The sequence below is a fragment of the Arvicanthis niloticus genome, chromosome 15 (assembly GCF_011762505.2).
Source record: "Arvicanthis niloticus isolate mArvNil1 chromosome 15, mArvNil1.pat.X, whole genome shotgun sequence".
Classification (NCBI taxonomy): Eukaryota; Metazoa; Chordata; class Mammalia; order Rodentia; family Muridae; genus Arvicanthis; species Arvicanthis niloticus.
Genome location: NC_047672.1, coordinates 37,032,030 through 37,055,905, shown reverse-complemented (window position 1 = coordinate 37,055,905; position 23,876 = coordinate 37,032,030). Strand labels below are relative to the sequence as shown.

The following is a 23,876-nucleotide window of genomic DNA, read 5'->3' as shown; positions in this document are numbered from 1 at the left end:
CACAAAACATCGGAGGCTATTGTTCTGTGGACAGAATCAGATGACAAGTACACTGTTTCTCAGCTTTCACTCTGCCTATAATTCCTCCTGGGAAAACTTGTGCCTTCACGTGCCAGTTCAAAGGTGGATTTAAGATAGAAAGAAAGAGAATTCTGCACCCACTCTTCTGTCTATTCATATTTGTAAAATATGCAGAAGTGATTTCACAACTATGTGTAAATACTAAAAAATACAGCCTCATTTTAATGTACAATATACTTTTATGAGTTATGCACTTAAATAGTATTATTTTAAAATATTTCTTTATAACATAGTGATTAGCTCCTTTAAAGTAAGATGTAACTATAAAACAATAAGGACAGTTTTAAATTGTGCATAAGACCAGCAATTGTGTATTTAAGGCAATTAAAAAATTTATTGAGTCTTAGTTAAAAGTAGATTGACAGTCATGTTAAAGGAGGATGGGAAGTTTATTTGGTTCTAAATTGCATGGCTGGAAAAAAACAAATCATTTTGGGATACAATATATTTCCATTCACAACTCAAACACAAAATAACTAGCAAAACCCCAGGCCTATCTTCAATATACAACCATTATGTTTTTAAAAGAAAGAAAGTAATAGAACAATTAATATCGTTAAGGTGCAATAACTTTTGAATAAAATATTAGCACCATAGCAGGAAAAATGATCTGAGACTGTTGGCTGCCTTCTTCTTACATAACTAAATAGAAACATTTTATTTCCCAGAGCACAAATATTAATTTGCAAAAATCAGTCCTAGAGTAGTTAATACGTCTTCCCCTACTTGCTTTTCAAAATGTTTGCATTGTTCCCCTGTAAGGAAAAATATGGAGTAAAAATCTTCACAGAATATGAAAAACCAAAGAAATCTGAGCTAACCAAGTCGTTCCTTTAGCAGTGAGTCCCCACAGAAGCAAAGGTGGACATCTCCCGGCGGATAGTACTGAAGGGCGACAGCTCCAGTTCTGTGGTGTACTCGTTGTCATTGTCGTCACTGGTCACAGTGGAAGACTTCTGGATACACTCCTCGCAGCAGCAGCAACAACACTCCATGAAGGCCCTGCTGAAGGGTCTGCAGAGGCAGAAGAGGAGCACAGGGGTGACACAGGACTTGAAGAACAAAAGGAACTGGCTGATGATGTTCAGGAGGTCCATGGTCTGCTGGGAGACGCCCGTGGCCATATAGGCAGTGACGATGTTGCAGATATTCTCAGGGATGATGCAAAACCCATATAAAATGGTCAGAGCCACCACTGTGCAGTTCATCTGGCTTTCCAGATGGATCTGCCGCTTGTTCCCGCGGGTACTGGCCTTCTCTGCTTTGCGGATCTTCCGAGCGGTCACTAGAGAGCAGGTGATGGTGAAAAGTGTAGGCAAACAAAAGTAGCAGCCAAAATACCACCAGAGCCTTGCACCATCATAGGTAAGAGCCAAAACGTAGATGGTGTCCGGTAAATCAGGAGAGATCTTTATGACACACCGTTCTGCAGGAGCCTGGCCACTAAAGCCCAAATCCTCCTTGCTCAGCTGGCGGAGGACAACTTCCGGAAGTGCCAAGAGCAGAGCGCCAACCCAAATCACTGCAAGTTTGGCAGTGGTGGAAGAACAGTTTTCAATCATTTCATAGTACATCTGGACATTGGTGGCAGCTCGGAAGCGGTCTATGCACAGTGCACATAAGGTGAATGTAGTGACACCCAAAGAAGCCACCTGTGGGAACACAGAAAGCAGAACTTCTGAGAGATCATAGCACCGAAATTGAAAGCAGGAGGAGGAGACAGCAGGAGAGGTGAGAGAAGGGCAAAGTAGAAGAGGGCAGGGAGGAGGAGAAGAGGGAAGGAACAGGCCATGCGAATACTGAGAACTCAAGGAGAGCAGAAACCAGGGGAAACACGCGTGAGCATACATACACACACACACACACACACACACACACACACACACACATGCACACTCGCGCTCGCACAGGTACACACGAAAGAAGGTCAAAGATGGAAAGGCCAACTTGACTAGTCACTTTAATTAATCATTTGAGCCTAATGGAAAGAAAAACTGTAGTATTTGCTGGTACACACACACACACACACACACACACACACACACACACCCCAAGGAATGGTAGTAGGGAGAGTAAGGCAGTTCTATAAAGGTCAGCAAGTCCCGTGTGATTTTTCTGTCACAGATAAGAACTTCTAGAGGCTGTAAGAATTTCAGTCACTGTGAAAATGCCAGCCATCAGGACATCTAGATAAGCAGCAGAGACTGGCTTGTGTCTCGTTTTTATTACTTCAAATGGTCATGTTTTCCCAGATGGGACTCAGGACTGCCTTACACAGCCAGTGTTTCTGAGCTGATTTTTTTCTCACAAGCTCCTTGATTGGAGATATTTCCCTAGTGTTTTCTAAACACAAAATAAAGGACCCTTTCTGCTCCTCTTAAAGCATACACTTCTGAAAAACAAGAAAGAAAAATTCACTAGGGGCCAAAATCATTGAGAAAATAAATTTCAAGTTAATTTCTTATACTCTTTTTCCTTCATAAGGTTCCAAGACAGATTTGGTACTGCATGCTAAATTTTCATGTACGAGATAGAAGACGAACTTAGGACCAATGTTAAGTAACAGAGCTGAGAATATGGCACAGTGGGTGTCAAACCTGATGACCTGAGGTTGATTCCCAGAATTCACTTTCTGTAAGGAGACACTTAATATTTGCAACTAGTACTCTGATGTCTACTCATATGTGCGCGCGCGCACACACACACACACACACACACACACACACACATAAATAAATATAACTTAATTTTGAGAAACAAAAGCGAATAAGGATTGGAGCAAAGACTCCTTTATGAGTTAAGAATTCACTCGAAACTTAAACCTTTAAGGGTCTAAAAGGGGCCAGGGAAACAACAGGGATTGGAGAAATTTAACTACATGATAACATGGGTGTCTTGGGAGTCAGTGTAAATTGGGGCAGGGGTGTGGAATTGAAACTAGGAGAACAACTTAGATGACATGAAGGCTAGAATCTCCACCAACTATGTAAGATGGAAAAATCCAAAATGGAATTTTAAATCATTAATGATGCCTGGGAGAGACAGATGTAAATCCTCTCTAAAAGGACTCGGAGACATCTCAAAAATAAGGGAAGCATGAGTTAACAAGATCAGAATCGCAATATATAAAACAAAGCCACCACTAGGTGCTCATGTGCTCAATGAAAACATGCTACAGAACAAACCATCAAATTATTATACTCGTCATAAAAAGTATGCACTAAGCACAAACATCCATTAAATGTAAAAAAATAAGATGCTTAAAATAAGGCAAAAATATTAACCGTGAAAAATACATAAAAGAGCCAAGATAGTGTCTAGTTCCAACTATAGAAAATACTCATATTGGAAAAACAGTTTGATAGGTAAAAGCTATACTAAAAAAAAAAAAAAATCACTGCTCTTGTGTGCTTATTATTAGATATCCTAGTTAGTCAATAGTTCAGGCTCAGTCAGAAATATATTCCTGTCATTCACAGCAAGGCTTTTTTCCAAGACTATATTCCTAATCAAAATGTACTATGATAGTTAAATGTATCAATTTGGCTTCGTAAGAAACACCTACAGAACGCAGGAAAAACGTAGAGTTCTGTCTGTGTTCAGAGGTTGAATCATGGGGATTCTAACCTAATGAATGGATTGAATCATAGATGGGCTCATGAAGTGGTGGCTTTGTTGACAGATGGTAAATGATGAGACGAAGGACCTAGTTAGGGAGGTAAATCATTGGGGGAAAGGCCTTAGATGTTTGTCTCCTCTACCTTCTTCCCTTAACCCCTCTCTCTTTGCTTCAGTCTGTCAAGAGCTGAAATTACAATGCTCTCCCAAAGCCTACACCATAGGCTCCCACACCATGATGTTCTGCTTAAGCATCCACTGTGGTGCTTTGGCCACGTACCTAGGGAAAACTTTTGAAAGCATGAATTAGTTCTTCTTTCTAAGTTGTTGAAGTCAAATGTTTTGGTTGCAGTGATGCAAACAGTACCAATACACAAACTATCACCAGTCTGCATAATATTCCTTAAGCATCAGGCATATTCTAGTGAGGCACAGAGATACACACCCAATGTATATATGTATTTTTTGACACCAACACTAAGCCAAGCACTGTGCTTGAACTGAAATTTTAGATGAGAACAAAAGCAGTCCTTCTGGATCACAGTCGACCAAGAGTGGAAGAGTAATCTTATCGTCACAACTCAACACTGCAGTCACCTGAACAAAATTCACCCCATTTGGTGCGATATATAAGAAACTTGGTGTTTAATAAATATGGCTATTTCTTACAGATTTAAACAAGGACAATAAGTATAAATTAAAGTGTTAATGGTTCTACATAAAGAAAAGTCTGCGGGTAGATGAAATGCTTTGGACTTTGGCCCAGAAATCAGGTTAAGTGTATTTGTTCTTATGACTGTTAATGAGAATGTTTTAAAACATAGTTAGATATTGTGTTTTGAAAGAAAGAGCCAGAAAATTAAAAGTGTGTTAGTATCAGTTATTTTAGAACCAATGGAATCACTATAGCAAAAAGAAAATGATAATATTCAGACATGTGTTGTTTATCTGCTGTGTTCAAGCTGCCACTGTCCCCAGAGTTATGCCAATGTGCTTTGTGAGTTCTGTCCAATATGCTTTCTTCTTCCTACACATGACACATCACAGAGTGTCCCTGCACTCTAATATGAAATATAGTCATAGCCCTTGTCATGATTTTTATTATTATTGATGAAAATTATCTGAAAATGGGATATAAAAACATTTTTAACTGCATGAAAAGCAAAAGGCAAGAAAAATTTACAGCAAAGCTCTAAACCGGTCAGATAAAGAGCTTATAGTTGAGCTTACAGCAATAATTCTGCAAGTTCTTTACCAAAATCCCCCCAAATACCCATATAAGAAACATCAATATTTTATAGCTGGGAAAATGAAAAGCCATCTGTACATTCACATTGAAAACATTAATTTTCAAACACAAGGAAGAGTTGGAGAAATATAAGGGGTCAGGAGTGATGTGAGGTAGGTGTTCATTTATAAGATTCTTAAACAATTCAGAAATAAATAATGTTAATATTAACTTTTACAAAGATGAGTCATTCCTCATGATGGATATTTCCTTGTCATTTCTTCTTGAGATGCAAAACAATTCTACAACTGAGGTCTACCTGGCTCTCATTGGTTTCTAATGAGGCTTTTTAAAAATGTCTGCACCCACACTTGGAAGGAAATTTTAAAAGAGACCGTCATTATTTAAAGGTCCTCATGTAAAATGTACAGGTTTTTTTTTAGAGGTTTTTCAAAATTTGTGTTTGCATTTAAGGTTTTGAATTGTTTTTTGTTTTGTTTTGTTTTTACTTCTGTTAAGAATGTAAAATCCTCAGATGCTTAGGTATCAGCAAATCTTCCCAAGTCTCTGTGTAGCCTCACTAAGGAATTATTTTTGTGCATGGTTCCCTGGCATCACTGTCACTATCTGTTCAGAGTCTGTGCACAAATATGAAGCCCCTGAGGTTTGCGATGCATGTCTTTTTAAGATGATGAATAGTGCTTATGGTAAAAGGAAGTCTCCACAAAGCAGAATAACAGACACTCTGAAATGATGCAGTCTCTTAGAGGCTCAGCACACATATTTGTTGGTTGTTTTCTTTCCTGATTTACAAAGAACACACAATATACAATAGGTAACTTTTTTCCTCTTATTCTTTCTAATTATTAGTTTAGGAATTTCTAATCTCTGAACCACACATTACAAGTGCTAGTATTTGCATCTCCAAGTCTGGGTCAGTTACAGAGCATTTCATGAGAAGAACAAGCACACAGATGTGAGTAGTAAATGGGAATAATAGATTGCCAGCTACGGAGACTGTGGAAGCTGTCTCTTAATGAGAGCATGCTCCTGGTCTAGAAAAAAAAAAAAAAAAGATAAAACTTCCCAGGTTCCATACACTTCATCTCTTAACAAACATCAGGACAAATTTTAAGCAAGATTTATACAATCTCCAACTCTTTGTTCATTAATACTGTTACTGATTTTTGACTGGAAGGTAGACATATTCCCAAGGTTTCTGCTTCAGCATAGGATATCAACTGCATCTCTCTTGTTCTGTAGTTGTATTGAGAGGTCATTCCAGGTTTATGTGCAAAATTCACATAGTACCTGTATCTAGCTCCTTGTTTACAAATTATGCTTCTCTCTGACAGCTTGCACTGCATTTAAGGCCCCACAGGAACACCTTGAACTTAGAAAGGTGACACCATTATCAGAAAGGTACTGAAGGAGACAGTAAGGAAAGCTGGTCTATCCTAAATGCTGATAGCCCTTGAAATGTAGTTGCCAACAGCAACCGCAATCCAAATGTCAATCTTAGACCTTGTTGCTCTCCTGCTGTCCCACCTGCAGCCCCTTTGCCTCGGATATTCTTTAAAAATCTGCCCATGCACCAAATTTGATGACGTGAAAGAAATTGAAATGTGGAAAAGGCTCAGCTAAGTAATTCCCCCAAACTATTTATAGAAGATTTTAGCACATGTAAAGATTTAGCTGTTTATCTCAGAGACAAATTGATAAAAATCATCAGAATAAGGAGCATTGGCCTAGATTCTGCATACTCAAATATGAAATCTACCATGTAATTAAAATGCCTATATGTTAAGATAATATGAAAAGATTCCTATCACAACTTTAAATGTGCTTGTTTACCTGAAGCTTATTAAGATTCTATGAAGATGAATAGTGCAATTATATGCAATTATAAAACTGTATTATGAACTCTTGATCTTCTTCATATAATGACCGTATCTGATGGCGAAAATTCAGTATCACTGTGAAGCATTCTCCTGGGAGGAAAGCTTCTGGGTGAAGGCTTAGATAGACAGTTCTCTGGTACAACACCTGAGCTGGGATGATTGGGAACTAAATGGCAATGGGGGAAATCATTAACAGCAGAAGCGGTAAAAAACTTTTGATAGACAAGACTATTCATTTTGAAAATTTTGAGGCTAGAAGAATGCCCGAAGCAGAGAATTTTAAATACTGGAAAGGCAAGTTATTAAGCGATCAGTATCAAAATGTAGAAAAGGCAGCAGAATAAAAATAAAAATCTCAAATATCTCTTTTTGAAACAATGTGCTGTTCTTTGTATCCCAGAGGAGAAACAATAAAGCTCCTATGGCTCCTGCCCTGTCATCATCTAGTGCAGGGAGGCATCAGAGAGCTACAGCATGGCTCCTAGGGACAAGATGGACTCAGCAATAGTCCACATCGGAGAAAGGACCCAGGAAAGCTGTAGAGAAAGTACAAGCTTAAGTACAGTATGTGCTGAAGAGTCATTCTCCTGAATCAAACTTGAAGAGTGATTATCACAATTTCAGCAACACTATGGATAGATTGAATTCTATGTTTAGTAACAAAGAGAGTGTTACATCAGCCTAATGCTATAAACATGGATGTTTATTCATACACACATACACACATGTACATGCATATATAAAATGTTTGTATGCACACATACCTATAGAAATATACATATATCATATTATGCTTCATAATAAGAACCATAGTGAAAAAAGCATATGTTTTTTTTTCCTCAACTGGCATCAGATCAAAAGTAGAACTGCATCACCTCCTGCCTGCTGCAAGGAGACATCTCTACAAGTATCTAATTAGCTTCCTCAGATGACCAAATGATAAAACTTTCCAGATTATACATTTCTATAGGTTATGATCTGAATCTTGGAAAATAGCACCAATTACTGCTTAAGCGATCATATTGGCATAAACAATTTGGCCTTTTCAATTACATACTAACAATCAATATAGTCATGAATTATACCTTAAGGAATGCATTCAAATCTGTAGGCTGAAAGGGTGAAGTACACAAGCAAGAGACCTGAAGACCACCCAGAATTTGGCTCTCAATATGCTTTTTGTTGGTCCTGACATGTACAGTGACCCTCATAAAGTTGAAAAGATTTTCTCTTCTTTAGGAAAATAATAGCCCAGAACAAAGGTCATTCATTTTATCTGTCCCTTTCATCATTCACAGAATCATTTAGTGTCTGAATCTGCTGATACATTTGAGAGATGGAGCTGGTACACTGGTAAATATGAAGACTTATGAAGTGTTTCAGAATGAATATTTCAGATTGAAGTCACTCATTACAAAAGTTACATGGAATTTTGTGTTTTAAATCTTTTACTCACCCAAATTGGACTCCATTTTTAATTCCTTTGGGGAAAAAAGTTTTATTTCTAACTGTAGTTAGAGTAGAATTCACATGATAATGACCCAGATATTTCAGTTCACATCTAATCCCATGAGAGACAAGTTATCATCCTCCCCTTGACTGACTTTCCTTCATAAAAAAGAGGGTACTGTAGACTCCTCCCTTTATTGTAGACTCTATAAGTTACAACACTGGAATAAAAGAAGTGTAAGTAAACAATATAGAGAATTTTAAAACTATAATGGAAATTTAAAGAATAGCTTCCAGAGCTTGCACATAAATTTTGTTATAGAAGATAATCAAATAAATACAAATACTTTATAGTTGAAAAAAACACTAATATAGTCCTCTGCCTAGAAACTTCAATGTTTTACAAGAAACCCATTATTTCTGGCAAGGCTGAACTAAAGAAACTCAGTTGAGAAACTGAGACTCCTACTATCAAATGCCATGTTCTGATTGAACATTCTTTTGGTTTTTTTGTTTGGTTTTGTTGTTGGGTTTTGGGTTTTTTTTTTTTTTTTTTTTAGAGACAGGGTTTCTCTGTGTAGCCTTGGCTGTCCTGGAACTCATTCTGTAGTCCAGGCTGGCCTCGAACTCAGAAATCCGCCTGCCTCTGCCTCCCAAGTGCTGGGATTAAAGGATTGAATATTCTTATGATGCAGTGTCCCAAATTTTTGCTTAGACTTGTTAATGACAAATTTAAGACAGCTATGTTATACCACTGAGGAGAAATTACACCAGCAAGTTATGGATGACAATGTCTTTAGAAACAGAGTCTGTGTGAAGCTCTCTTGTTGCATGAGAATGAAATCAGATATTTCTTTCAAGCACAAGTGATTTTAAAGGTCAATGGTTTCCTAGGTTCTTTTAGGAAATACTACAAAATAAGTAATCACACTGTGATAATGGTAGGAGGCGAACTTTATAATTCAAGATACAATGAGATAGAGTGTTCTCATTGCTCAAGAATTTAATTCAGTGAACTACTAAGCCCTGGAAAAAGTTTCTCTAATACCATGTGGAAAGGACTTCAAAACCATAGGAAACAATCTTCAAAATTTACATATGAAGTTTCATAACATAAAAAAAAAATTTTCTACAGAGGTTGAAATAAAATCAGCAGAAAAGATACAGCCTACAAAATAGGAAAAGGTATTTCGCCAAACACACATTAGACAGTGGAATAATATTCAGAATACAGAAAGACTCTAAAACATTAAACTTTGAAATAGATATTTAAGCAATAAATTCACTAATTAACTGAATAGACAGTTCTTGAAGAAATAACAAATGATCAACAGGTATTTGAAAAAGTGAAAACACGCTCAGCCATTGAAAAAATAAAATTATAACCTCCTTAAGATTCCTTGGACCCAAGTCAGAATAGTTATAATGGCAGGCAACACATATGGCAAGGATATGAAAGGAAAGAAAACTTTATTCACTACTGGTGAAAAGTTAAAACTTGGGAAGGTACTGTGTAATACAGCATGAAGATTACTCAAAAATAAAAACTGAAAAAAATTTACTATAATACTCAGCTATAGAACTTTTGGACATACAGTTATGATCCAACTCAACTTTCTCAAAGATACTTGTGTATTTATGTTTAGTGTTACATTACAATAGCCAAGAATCAGAGAATAAATACTTTTTAAAAAAAAAAATCATACACAGTGGAGCTTTATGCGACCATAAAGAAAACTTCAAACAAAAATAAATGGAATTTGAAATTATAATGTTAAGCCAGATAAGTTATATTCAAAAAGATGAGTACCACATGCTTTCTCTCATATGCTAGACATGGTTTTAAAATTCTCTGTCTATGTGAATACATGCACATATGTATGTTTTTGTGTGTTATGTAATCTGTCTAGGTTATGAAACTAGAAAATGATCATACTATGGAAGGAAGTGATCTTAGGGGAGTTTGGAAAGAGAGTAACAGAATAAATGGGTTAGAAAAGCACAAGTTGGTACCACTAGGGGAAGAAAGGCAGTCAACTGGAATAGGAGGTAATGAATGAGGACAAAGTATACAGACACATATGTAGAAAGCCGCCTTGTTGGGACTCCCTTCATTGTATAGTGATTTGCAAAATCAGTCTCTAGAAAACATAAAAAGGACATGGTGGGCTGGAGAATTTGGTCTGTGATTAAGAGCATGTGATGTAGAACATTGGATTTTAGTTCCTAACATCCATATGGAAATGCACAAACATCAAAAATTCCACGTCCAGGGTTTCTCATACCCTCATTTGGCTTCTGCGGGTACGAGAGATACACATAAGCAGCACAGGCAAGCACTCACAGAGAATAAAAATGAAAAGACGAAGAACATGTCAGGCTTTCACAAAACAGTGATCTGTGGAGATCCTGTCTGAGCTATTGGTCCTTTCTGCAAAAGCTAGAGAAAGAATTAAGTTTGAGAGCAAGTTGTGAAACACCCAAGAGTACACATAAAGTAAAGCAAAACTCTTAGGACATAAAAGGCATCCTTTACTAAATCTTCCCTTGGAATCAGGAGACACTACAAAGAAAGATCAGGGTAGTTCTAAGCAGTTTTATTTTTCCACATGAAATTGAATCTACTTGCTTAAATAACATCTATAAAATAGGGAAATTTCTAACCAAGGTCGTGAAAACTGTACTCTAACTTTGCTTTTATATCCAAAATGTTTAATACATCTATTTATATAGCGTCTTTTGTTTACAAGTAACCCTAGGGAACAATGAGATTATTATTGAGAGAATCCATTCATTTGGGCCATGAATGGCAATCTATTATGCCAGTGGTTGTGAGACTAACACTCAGTCAGGAAGGGACAGGATGAGCACAGGGTACTTTCCTTTCAAACCCTAAATGGTTTGAACTTGTATGCCTTGGGATTTTTTTTTTCTTGCGTTTTCCATAATCTTCATCCTTGCAACACTTCAGGGCAAGTTCACCAGCAGAAGAACACTGCAGACCATGAGAGAGCACACTCAAAAGAACTGTTGTTAACCAGACCACTGTAAATAAGATGACCTTTATCAAAAAGGTCTTCACTTTAGAGTGAGTATGGTTGATAACTATGGCAGGAACATGCTTTGATTAGTGTTTCCAAAACCAAAGACAGTACAAATAGAGAAGTAAGCCTTGTTCCTTATGTGTGCATAAGCTCTAAATCAAAGGCTTCTTCACAACCATAGTCCATTGCCCTTTGAACATAAAGAAAATGTGATTTAGCATGTCCACATCTAGCACAAACCAATACTAGTCTGTTATATGAAGCCTATCTCATTTATTTATCTCATTTATTTCTCAGTGACTTCTAATGAACATTAACTTCTGACTGTCATTTTATCCTCCTTTTGCATATTTTGCTGTTGTTTCACCTTAATAACAAGTTGACCCTTATCTAAAAATCAAATAAGACTGTTTTAAAACCAACATATTGCTTCAGAACTTGACTCTGTACTTTTTTCTTTCAAGTTCTAGCTTGAATTAAGGTTCCCTTTCAACTACAACTTCTATAGCACAGTATATTCCTTCCATATTTTAAAAAAGTCATTTAAATTCACCTGAGCTAGCATTATTTAGCTAAGCATCTGTCAAATGTTCATTAATTTTAATTGGAGAAAGTAAAGCAATATTTGCACCATTTGCCTTAAAATCTATTACCGTCTTGTATGAACCAATCTAAAGATATTTTCTAACCAATATTTTTCCCAGTAATTAGAAATTTGTTTCATAATGTCATGTTTTCCAAAGTTCACAGTACAGTTTACAATTCTTGGTATAATTACAATGATTTTTCACCCATCTTAAAGAGCCTGGGATTCACAGCTATTCAACTGGATGCTTGGGTAAATATTAAAGAATAATCAACACATTTTCAACTTATTTCTGTTGCCATTACTCAAATTGATCTGCATGATCATAAATATAAAATAAAATATATACTTGTAGTTGAAATTTTCTGCCATTCTTGAAGGGCATTGAAAAAATATTTTAACATGAAATTTCTTAGCTTTTAACTAAAATTCTACTGTTGGATATCTGATAAAGAAATAGCCTTTATTCAGTCCTCTTTCAAAAGGCAAATATTTGCAACTCTGACATCTTGATGTGAATTGATTTATCAGACCATCTTTCTTATAAGAAAGATATTTGAACAAGGGACAAGATACAAGGCAGAGAAAGTAAGAAGACAGGGAAGGTGGGGCATGGTAATACAGGGCTTTTTTGCAACAAAGTAGCAGCTGTTAATAGATTCATAGACCTAATGACAGCAAGCCATTCTAGGTAAGGATAAAATCAGTGATCTTGTCCTCATTAATGCTATGAATCATCAAAGTACATGCAGAAATATAGCATTGAAAACAGTCATAAACTCAAAAGCAGAAAGTATCTGCCCTTTATAGTAAATTTGATACTAAGATTATAACCTGTGCTTTATGGACATGATTTAAATAATCAATATCTACTTTGCAAAAGGGAAGACCCCAGAGTACGAAGCTGTAGTAATTTCATTCTCTACCATAGAAATTTAGATTAGATCACCATTTTTGGCACAAAGAATAATATTCTAATGAGGATACTTAAGAGTTAGTCTTGGCAACATGGTTGAGTTAATTAGGGGAACTTGGCAGGTAAGTTCTTGAGAGATAAAATGAGGAAGTACCCTGGTGGATAGGCACATGACTTCTACAATAGAGACAAATCTTGGTGTCTAGATGCCTATCCATCTCTCTCCTTCCATAGTCCACATTTCAGACATAGGTCTATAAGCTTCCAAAGTAACACAATTAAATATGGTTGTAACGTATTAAGAAAAGGGAAAATACCATCAAATGTCCAAAACAGCAGCATAAGGAGCTAGTTAGATCCTCACCTGCCCTACCTTGGCTATGTTTATAAGATCAAATAAGGTTATTTGATGGTGTCTGTCTTTATATTTTTGTTTTGTAGCCATAATTGGTTCCTTTTTCTTGTTCAAAGGTATTTTGCTGACAGGACCAGGATACCTTGGAACCCTCCAAGAACTGGAAGTCCTCAAAGCGTGCACTAGAGAAAGTAACTTAGTTCTTGAGGAACTTTAGTCTTTATTCTTCCTTTCTCCTGTTTTGTAATAATGCAAAAAGTATCCCCTTTGTCAGTCTCCCTTCTTAGTTTCTCTAAGATTATGTTAAATGCCATGCATAGCTTTGAGATTATTTAAAAAATTACTCAATGTATTACTGCATTGTTAAACAAAATTCTAACCTAGTTAATATTTGTATAGGTCAGTGTTTCTCGACCTGTGAGTGATGACCCCCATGGGGTCAAATGATAATTTCACAAGAATCACTTAAGACCATCAAAAAAACACATATACTTATATCATGATTCATAACAGTAGCAAAATGTTATGAAGTAGCAACAAAAATAATATGGCTGGATAACCAAAACATGAAGAGCCGTGTTAAAGGACCACAGCATTGGGAAGGCTGAAAATCCCTGGTACCAATTAAGAGGACCAATATTCACTAATCATTATTAAGTACAGTTCTTTTGTCAGTTATATAAATTTTAAAACTTCTAGCTCTTCTTCTTCTCTCTCTTCTTCTTCTTCCCCATCTTCTTGCCCCCACCTTTGCTCTATCTCCTGAATAAACCTCACTTTAAACAGTTTTAAAAAAAGCTTCTAGACCCCTTCTCTCTGATGCCTTCTGTTTTCAAATTTAATCATTTTCCAAATCAAGAAGCTAATGAGCTTATAAAAACAAGAATTAAAATATTTTCATACTTGTGAGTCTTTAATATGGATCTGAGCAGTAGAATCCTTTAAATTAGTGGCAAGAGTATAATTGAGAAGAACATTATATGGAGCAGAGTTTTCAATTGAATTTCTCTATCTTTGGTCATAACTCATTACGATTGTGAACTATACCATCTGAGACCATTCTGGAACTTCCCCCAATGTTTCCTTAAAGCCAGTCATGCTGTAGAATATTATTATTCTTTCAAACCTTTAATAACCACAGCTTGTCTGGGATATTTATCTTGGGAAAGTTTTATTTTGGGAAAGTATTATCTTTCTGCCACCTGTCCAAATGCATTGTCTTTCATTGAAAAAATCTCTAATAAATGTATAATGAATGGATAGGTGGTGGATCAATGGAAACCTGATGACATATATAAAAAAAGGCTCATAGACACTCATGAATTATTCAGGCTGTTCTTAGTCAGTTACCAGGTGCTATTGTTTTATACATAACTCTTAAGAGCTTAATGTCAGATAAAAACTCTTAGAAGAGTAACAATGAAAAAAATCATTTCCCTATCCATGCTTCACTGCTGAGCCTGTGAAACAGTCTCATTTTGACAACAACCACATTAGCTATTTGAAGCTGAAATTTAATTATTATAGTTTTTGTGTATTAAGCTCGAATTTCAGTTAACGTCACCACATGTACTGTACCAGGATAGAAGTGCCAAGGAAAGCACAGTCTGGGAAACTGATTCTGTGTCTTGCTGGAATCTCTAGCTAAATGTTTGCCCATGCTTGGAAAAGTAGAAAATGATTACCACAGGATTAATTGGGAGTCATAAAATATTTGTTAAGTACCATTCTCACAGGCTGAGTCCATTTTCCCTGAGAAAATTATTAGTAGCTTCCAAATTGCTCATAAAACTGCATGTTTCCACTTAAAAGTCCATCAGAATACCTAATAGCTAACCCACCACTAAAGCAGATTTAGCATCTGCTGTGATAAATGTGCTATTACCTGAATGTGGGGTTTTAGGGAATTTTGCATAAAACTGCATAGTTACTGGCCAGGCCATCTTTAATGCCCAATTGCCCTTCCTTTCTTCACTTGTTGGTGCTGAGAACAAGCCACAGAAGTGAAAGAATCACTTGTTTTACACAGTTTAAAAGCAACATTCCCAGAGCCACTGGAAATGCCACTTCTTTTTATGGTACAATATTCTGGATTTTTCGCAAACTACTTCTGGTCAGAATTCCTGGTGAGATGTGTTCCATAGACCTCTAAATGGGGATCTGGTATCCCAATAAAATAAAATGCAGTTAAATCAGTGATGATCTGAGACTTACTGGAAGCCTTTTGCCATTGCATGAAGGTGCGGGTCCTTTAAACTACAGGGGAACGTATATCATTTGAAACCCATAATTAACATCTAAATATAAATAATTGTTTGGCAATGAGTTAGGATCATCTGATAACACTGCTCTGACTGGTTTCCATCCATCAACTAATGAGCAAAAAGCTGTTTTGCTGATCATATTCAGTGTCTGAATCATTTGGCTTTAAACTCATGTTCCATCCTTAGGCAACCAAGCCTGCATAGCACATTGACACTACGTATCTGTTTTTCTGAGTATTAGTTTCACTGCCGTCACTGTGATAGGCTAACTTAACTGTAATGTGCCTATGATGGTAGCTCTCAAATATAAGTTCTTTTCCATACCTTCTCTCCCATCGCCATTTTCCAACCATTCTATTGCCTGTCATCTTCATTAGATTTAAGCATGGCCATGATGGTCATGATTTTAAAAACATAAATCAGATACAAACCATGAGATTCTTGCAGAAGCAGGATGAAACTTATGAATAGGAAAATGTATGGTGGTCATGTACCAAATGGTGCCAACTGGCTTATGGTGTTATCTAGTCTAATAGAGCCAGGGATTCTTTTTCAGAAGGTGCAAAGAAGTAGAAGCAAAAACAGAAACTGCTCTTTGCATACAGCTTTGCTTTATAAATTGTTTTTCTGATCAGCAAATAGCAACCTATACTGTTGAGTCTGTGGTCTTGCTGTCTTCACCTAGGTTCATTTGCAGAATCATTTCTTTTCTTTTTTTTATTGGATATTTTATTTACATTTCAGATGCCATCCCTTTTCCCCAATTCCCCTCCCTAGAAAACCCCTATCCCATGCCCTCTTTTCCTTTTTGCTTTTATACAATTTTTTAATTTTATACAATCTTTAAATGTTAATCAAATGCTTTATAAGTTTGGTAATGCTCAATCAGAAGTGTAACCCAATACCCAACCTAGGTATATCAACTATCTTTGATTGGTGGAGACACATGAACATCTGCCTCCATGTCCACTCCTCTCTTTCTCTCTCTTTCTCTCTCTCATCACCTAGCTTCTCCTCTCCTTCTTCTCCTCCTCTCCTTACTCCTTCTCTTCCTCTCACATAGCTCCTGCTACATATCACCCTTCCTGTTAAAATTAAACTTTTCTCTCAAAATACAATTAGAGCATAATTATACCAATTTGTACCAGTGAGGTACAAGATAGTCCTAATACCCAGTCCATCATTTTATTGACTAACCAGAACCTCTGTCATCTCTCCTAACTAAAACACTTAGTTCTGAACCTGGCTTTTTTCTTGGCTTTAGAATGAATGTCAGCTGATAACCATTCACTCAAATCTTTTCTCTCAAAGTAAATAGCCAGGATTGGCTATGAGACTATAAGTTTTCAACCCCGTCAGAAATCCAGAATGACTGAGTCACCTAAAATTATGGGAAGCACAAAGCATAGCTTCTAAAACATAGCCAATTTATAGAGACCACTGAACACCTGGACAGTCCCTATACTACAAAAAGTTGGAGCATCTGATCCTCAGCCTTCTGGCCCAGGATCATCTGACAGACCTTAGTGATGCAGAATTATTAAGGGCTGATTACTCTGTCTAGGCAGATATAATAAGTTGACTATTCTGCAAGTGTGTCCTTTTCTGGACAGTGATTTGTCTGTGGATGGAAAGAGGCAATTCTTGCCTAGTGGCTGTCTCACCACAACTGGAGTAACTCCAAAGATGCTCAAATTCTTCTTAGAATCCAAGACAAGAAGCTGTCAGGAGCAGACAGGTCTCTAATCAAAATGAGCATTACTACAGAAATTTTTGTAGCATCAATTCTGTGGACTTCTGACATCAGAATCATTTCTTATCATTGAAATGAGAATAGAAGCTATGGTGTAATGTCCTTCTGATTTAATTTAGAAAGTGTAGAGCCAGTGTAGTAAATGCCCTGGCTCTCTACTCAGGCTACTTCTGACTCATCTTTCAAGGATAAAGCATTGCCTCCTCCCAGAAAATGGAGTATAGGGTATAGGAGTTAGATGGCTGTTGGTTGCATCCCTCCCTAGAAACTGTTCTTCACTAAAGAGATTCACTGGGCTCAAAGTTATGCCCTACATCTGAAGGAAGTTTCTATCCAGTGACAGGATCATTAAAGACTACAGAGGTCCGCTTAATCAATTCTGGATGTTCCTTCATGGTCACCCTAACCCTAGAGATTCCATAGTGTCAAGTGAGGTCTTTGTGGCAACTTCATAAATAGTTCAAATTCTCCCTCTGCTCATTTGCTCTTCAATGTCAAACAAGGGTTGAAGCTGATCATGTCCCAACAAACTTCACCCTCTCCTCATCCCCAAACCATACACACAAAAGCTCTATCTTAGGGTCTGTATATTCTGACTTGGAACAGCAGAAACAGTGTTTTTGAGATTTGGACTATTGCTCTTGTTCTTAGAAATTGGAAATTGGGAAACTGACATTATGGTTCAATAATTATTTTATAAAACATGCTAAAGTATTATAAAATTTTATTCAGAGGAATGAAATGTGGTTATAGGTATATTGTAACTAAAAGTACTATATTAAAATACAAAAATGTGTAATATGAATCATGTTTTTAAATTAATATTTTCAAGCAAGCATTTTCTTCTCTAGAAAAAAATAAAATCAAATGTCAATAATGGAAAACAGAAAAGATTATAAAAATTGTAGATAGCTAAGGAAAACTACAGAGAATGAAAGAGTTTTACTAACAAGAAAAATTGTTTTTAGCAAGAGTATTTATGAAAAACTTACTTAAAAAGATAAGGTGTCATTATAAGTTAGTAAACTCTCAGCTTTGATACAGTAGATACACACAAACTGTAATCACCATACTCTAGAAGTGGAGGCAGGAAGATCAGGAGTTCAAGGTCACCCTCAGCTACATAGATAGTGAGTCTGAGGTCAGCTTCCATTACATTTCAACCTGGTTTCAAAAAAACTAAAAGCAAAATAAAATCTTCAGAGTTAAAAAAAATTTAAATGCATAATAGACACCATTACTTAGAAAAGATAGGTCTCATTAAACTAACCTAAGTTTTAATATTCTTTCTTCTGCCTGATACAATTCTTTTTACTTGTAGTTTTCATCAATAGCTTTGGCCATTTGTTTCTTTCTCCTGTCTCTTTTTCTGCCTTCTTTCATTGCCTTCCCACATAATGTGTAATGCAACTTCTACCCCAACCTGTAGCTCCCAGTGAGGTAAGCCAACACAATTCCTGCTTGTGGGTTACCTCTCCTGTTTGAACTTTACACTTTATTTTCTAAATCTCCTTCTGGCCCAAGACTTCTGAATTGCTACAAAAATCAGAGAAAACTTCATCTAACATTGCCTTTGAAGAGACAAATGTGACATGACACACATTCTCTTATACAATTCAGCTATGTCCTCTCCATTTAAAAAAACAAACTGTCTCCCCAGTAAATGGCAGAGTTTCAGAGTCTCTCCGTGCTTGGCAACAGTGAGGCCCTGGATCCTGGTAAGTAGCAACAGCTGATTTAGTAGCCATGGATGGTCCTACATCTGAGCCCAGACTGAATAACAGAGGGTCTTATTGACTCTCTGGCTCTGGACCATCTCAGTAGGCACTGTTTTCTATTTACTTATCTTGGAGTTTTAAGCCTGAGACAATGTTGAACACAGTGTCAACTGGCCCTGGTGCCAGACAGGATCAGAGGCTCTGGAATATTTACAGTTTCCCTTCTTGTGTTTCTATAAATGAAATGGACAGCCTGAATGGGGAAAAATCAAGGCCCAGCTGGCTAAAACCACAACTGGCAGCCAAACACTTGGGCAGGTTCCAAGAGCTGGGGTTTAAAGAGAGGCCAATTTACAGAGCAAATCCCAACTACTAGAGCAACGACTGGTACAGTAGCTCTAGCACGAAGCAGGGAAACCTTGTCTTGCTCAAACAAATTTCATTTTGAAGTTTGGAAGCTAACTTTTTTTCCTTCAGAAATATCCTTATGTTACCAGTAAATCCCTTTAAAATTGTCTATTCTTTAGTCATCGTAGTGGCAAATTTGTGTCCTGTGCTCTATAAATGTTAGAGTACAGGGGACTAGACTAAGTCTTATTTTTGTTTAAGTTCATTCAGAAAACTGAACTGTTTCTGAAAGTTAAGAAGAAGGATCCAGAAAGGAAAACCTAACAATTTGGAGGAAACAACAGGGACAGACAGCTTAACCAATGAAAACTAATTTGGGAGGATCCTAATATATCAAGAGGCCAATGGTAAAACTAAGACTGATGTTCTTTTATACATAAAATATAACCTCAGCTTTGGTAGCTGAAAAAAAAAAAACTCAATCATCTCTCTGGGCAGCGTGGAGTCACAATGAAATACTGGAACTTTACTAAATACATGCTAATGACCCCTCTACCCCCACCCTCAGTTCGAAGTTCCAATAAAGACAACCATGGGCTGACCATTAATTAGTTAACCCTGAGTGCCAAGTCAAAAATATCACTGTATCCATAGAATAGCTGTACATGTAGAACTAACACAAACACATAAACACACACACACACACACACACACACACACACACACACACACACACATCCCAGGCTAGGAGCAAAGGAGTTTGAAGATGTTTTAGCAAAGCTGCTTTCTTTCATACACACACATGCATGCGTAAGTACTGGGGGGAAAGAAAAGGGATTCAGAGAAAGAAGCAAAAAGTCCCACAGGTAGGAGCACACAGCAGTTATTCTCCGGAAACTGATAAAGGCAGTAGCTAGAGGTCATTACCTCGATATAGGGCACAATCTTGCAGGAGAAATCTTCCAAAAGCCACTTCTTGGTCAACTCATGGAAGATGACCAAGGGGAGGCAGAAGAAGATGATGAGAAAGTCCCAAAAAGCCAGGTTGGCCAAGAGAGAATTGGAGATGCTCCTCATGTAGTAATTGTGACACACAATGCACATCACTGCCAAGTTACCAATGATGCCGGTCCCAAAGATCACCACAGATAAGCACATGACCGCATAGGCTCCATAGGATTCCTGGGTCAATGGGTAGAAGGGGTTCTTCAGTCTCACTCGCCTGCTAGTGCTGTTTCCACGACGTGGACCCCCTTGGTCAGGGACCCAGTCATCTGCAGACCCATTTTGCGGTAGTGCCCTGCCTGGGGGAGCAAGGGTCCTCCCTTCGTGTACCGCTGAAGGCCTGTGGTGGGAACCCTGGTGTTGTCCAGTTCGTCGTGGCCAGTAAAAAAGATCTCTGGGTTCAGATTCTGTTTTCTCACTGTGTTCCTGGCTGCTCCCGGGAATCCCATCGCGCTTGGAATTCACCTCTCCCCCCTCAGAGGTCTGAAGGAAGAGCTGGGGGTCCGTAGGGTCCCTTCTCCCCAAATGTCCGGATGGTTCTTTACCCTGGGCACCTTTCCATCTCCAAGCACCTGGTGGCTTGGTTGGAGGTCCCAAGGGCCCAGCAGCCGCTGCCTCTTCAATCACACCTGTGTCACCGCCCCTAGGTGGTGGGAGGTCCCAGGAGATCGCCCCTTTCACCTCCGCTTCCAGTTTCTCTCTGGGCACATGGACTCGAAGAGAGTCTCTTGCCGAATTCCCAGGTCCCCGGGCATCCCTGCTGCGGCGTTGGATCAGTGGGGAACAGCTCTCCCCCAGACAAGTTCCATTCCTAGGCTCAGGGACAAAGCTCAGGGCAGCAGAGACAGAAACCTTGAACAGCAGAAGGAGCAGCAGCCGCGATGTGCGCGAGAGAGGCGCGCCCCGGGCTGGCATGGCTCGGCAAGGGCGCACCTAGTAGCCTGACTCTCTCGCTTAGCACCGACACCTGCTGCCAAACTTGGTGCAGAGAGTTAGGCACATGTCACATACTCACCGCTGGGTAGTAGAGGGGAGCAGAAGATTGCTGGGATGGCAAGGAGCAGGACTCTCGGGGAAGGACGGTGTCATCAACACATCGCTACAATCCTTCCACGTTTCGTGTCCTGAGCATTTCCCAGCCAAATGTAATCCAAGCTCTGTACACCCGAAGATTCAAGGGAAATCACAGATCCAAGAGGCTGACCTTGAAAAGTTGCGAACACCACCTGATTGTTCCCTAATGTTGCGACTGGGCGCAGCCTGTTGGAAGCCCCGCGCTCCTCCCAGCGTTTGGGTGGTGGCTGTCTTCTTAGTAACAGTTGCTCTGCTATTTACATCCTTTCGGTACTGCTTTATCCAGTCGCTAGTAGAGGTCTCTAGAGAAAAAGAAAAACAAGTCCCCTCCACTAGGGGACTGGCTGTCACAATCCCACTCTCGGCTGCTGGGGGACCCTTTGCAAACAAGGCAACGCTGGTGCTCAGAGGAAACTCTTGCTTCTTTTAACTCCTGCGACTTTCGAAGGGACTGTTGTTTACGAGGAGAAGCCAGATTCGAAACCCCCGGCCACTGTCAAAGTTGCTGCTCCTTCAGCTCAAAGTTGACAAGCGGATGGCGCTGGCGGCTGCGCGTAGTGCACGAGCTGAGAAGGCGTGGAGTGGAGCGAGAGGGAGGAGAGGGCGCTGCTGTTTTGTGCACAGTGCTGTGGGATGCAGGAGCTTGTCACTGCCACCACCATCGCAACCCGGGTGGAGAGCGTGGTGCCTGGAACCGCTGCAGGCGGGCGGAGCGGTGCGTGGTCGACCGACAGGGGAGGTGGCCCGGCCTCTCCCAGCCCTCAGCCACTGCGCGGGCTTCGCTCCAGGCCGCCTCCCTCTCGTCCTCCTTCTAGCAGAGCATCTGGTTTGTGGAGAGACGGGATCCCCTGGTGGTTTTTACCACACACTAAACCCACACACGTTTCATTCAAGCCCTTCGCAGCAGCTTTCAATAGGAAGCTGGGAGCTACCAGAAAACAAGGGCGGAGGCGTCGAGTCTGCGCGGCTAAAGGAGAGGGAAACTTATTGCCCTAGATAATCCAACAGCCCGACCTAACCCATCACCACTCAGGAGAGGGTTGGACCTCAGGATCGCCGGTGCAGGCGGAGATCCCTGAAGGAGAACGTAGAAAGGGCAAGACTCTTGCGATCTGCAACAATTGGTATTAACTTGTGCGCATGCTCAGGCCTCAGACTCCCCAGGGAATAGCGACACATTCACAGTCTTAGATTCCCTAGAGCATAGTCAGAAAGGAAAGAGTTCATAGGTTTCATTCACTCGGTGAGAGAGTAGGTTGTAACGTTAGAAGGCTCCAGGTGCCCCATCACTTTTATCGTTGACTTTGAAAGCATCATACCAGGAGGTGGAGTTAGAGCTAATCACAGGGAGCAGAAGGAAAGCAGCATCACTGATGTGTTGAGAACTGGGAACTGAGGGGGACTGAACACCCATCACGCTGTCCATGCCTTTCCAACTTTTATATACACACAGCCCTATATAATCCTGGTATAGCTAAGAAAACAGACAAATATCGGACCAAATTTTTAAAAAAGGGAAGAAATAAGCACGTTGTGAAATAGTGACAAAGGCAACAACAGAAGAATTATCTAAGGGCACAAGAGAAAATACAGTAAAAATATAGTTTCAGCAAAGAGCCTCAAACTGTCTGCATCCTAAACACTGGCATTTGTGAATATGTGTTTGCAGAGCAAAAGGAATTCTATAGTGAGATTTACTTAAATATCTGGAGATGGAAAGAGTGTCACGGGTTATAAAGTCGTGCATTATAACACAAGGGGCCCAAGAAGAGAAAGGTTAAAAGAATGGAGATGAAAAGTTGGTAGACTATGAAGATCTTTATAATTTTTTTTCTTGTGTTGAGGCTCAAAAGGGCAGACTCACAGCCACCAGACATAACAAACAAAACTGACAAGGGGAAAAATTATTTTGGAAAAAAAATGGACAAAAAATAAAATACGGGATTTCACCAAAGGTTAAGTCTCAAATGACACGTCACAGGGGAGGAAACTGCTTCAGCACCAGCCTGCTGGATGGCTGTAAATAGAAACACAGATAAAAATTACATTTCTTTTAAAGTGGAAAAAAATGAAAAAGAAAGAAAATCCCATTTGCAAAGCTATTTGTCAGTACCTCAAAAGACTGCAGGTTTATATGCGTTCAAAACACAAGAATAAACCCTTGTGGAGCCCTTGTGTCTTACAAGGAATCTTTGCACTTATTTCTAAGAGCAACAACAACCAGAATCACATGGAAATAATATAAATGACATCGAAGATAGGAATGAAAATATTCATTATGGCATATGCAATAAAGAGAACGAACTAGATATATGTGTGTCATAGCAACCAGACAGATCCTGAAAGCGTGAAAGTAAGAGAAAACAATGAACATTCAATGGGTTCATTATACTGTGTTACCATTTGAGCTGTGTAGATATGTGGATAGAAAGGACACATCCTGTTTGGATTATTAGTTTATTCAAAAGTTGGTGAATGGAAGTGTGATGTGAGGCATCTTCTATCATAATTATATTGTTATATATAATTTTATTAT

General features: G+C 38.7%; 1 protein-coding gene across 1 annotated transcript; it reads right to left on the bottom strand.

Moving 5' to 3' along the window:
- Positions 1-388: 388 nt before the first annotated feature.
- On the bottom strand, positions 389-22,041 carry Gpr37 (G protein-coupled receptor 37). Its single transcript, XM_034519562.2, has 2 exons — positions 20,189-22,041; positions 389-1,733 (listed from the first exon to the last, which is right to left on the bottom strand). The coding sequence occupies exons 1-2, from the start codon at positions 21,179-21,181 to the stop codon at positions 915-917; spliced, it is 1,812 nt and encodes a 603-aa protein (XP_034375453.1). The 5' UTR covers positions 21,182-22,041; the 3' UTR covers positions 389-914.
- Positions 22,042-23,876: the final 1,835 nt, after the last annotated feature.

Bases quoted from the DNA above. Each gene is read 5' to 3' on its own strand.
- Gpr37 (XM_034519562.2), bottom strand. From the start codon at position 21,181: ATGCCAGCCCGGGGCGCGCCTCTCTCGCGCACATCGCGGCTGCTGCTC. The intron at 1,734-20,188 runs GTAATGACCTCT...GTGTTCCCACAG, and splicing joins AGATTGTGCCCTATATCGAG to GTGGCTTCTTTGGGTGTCAC.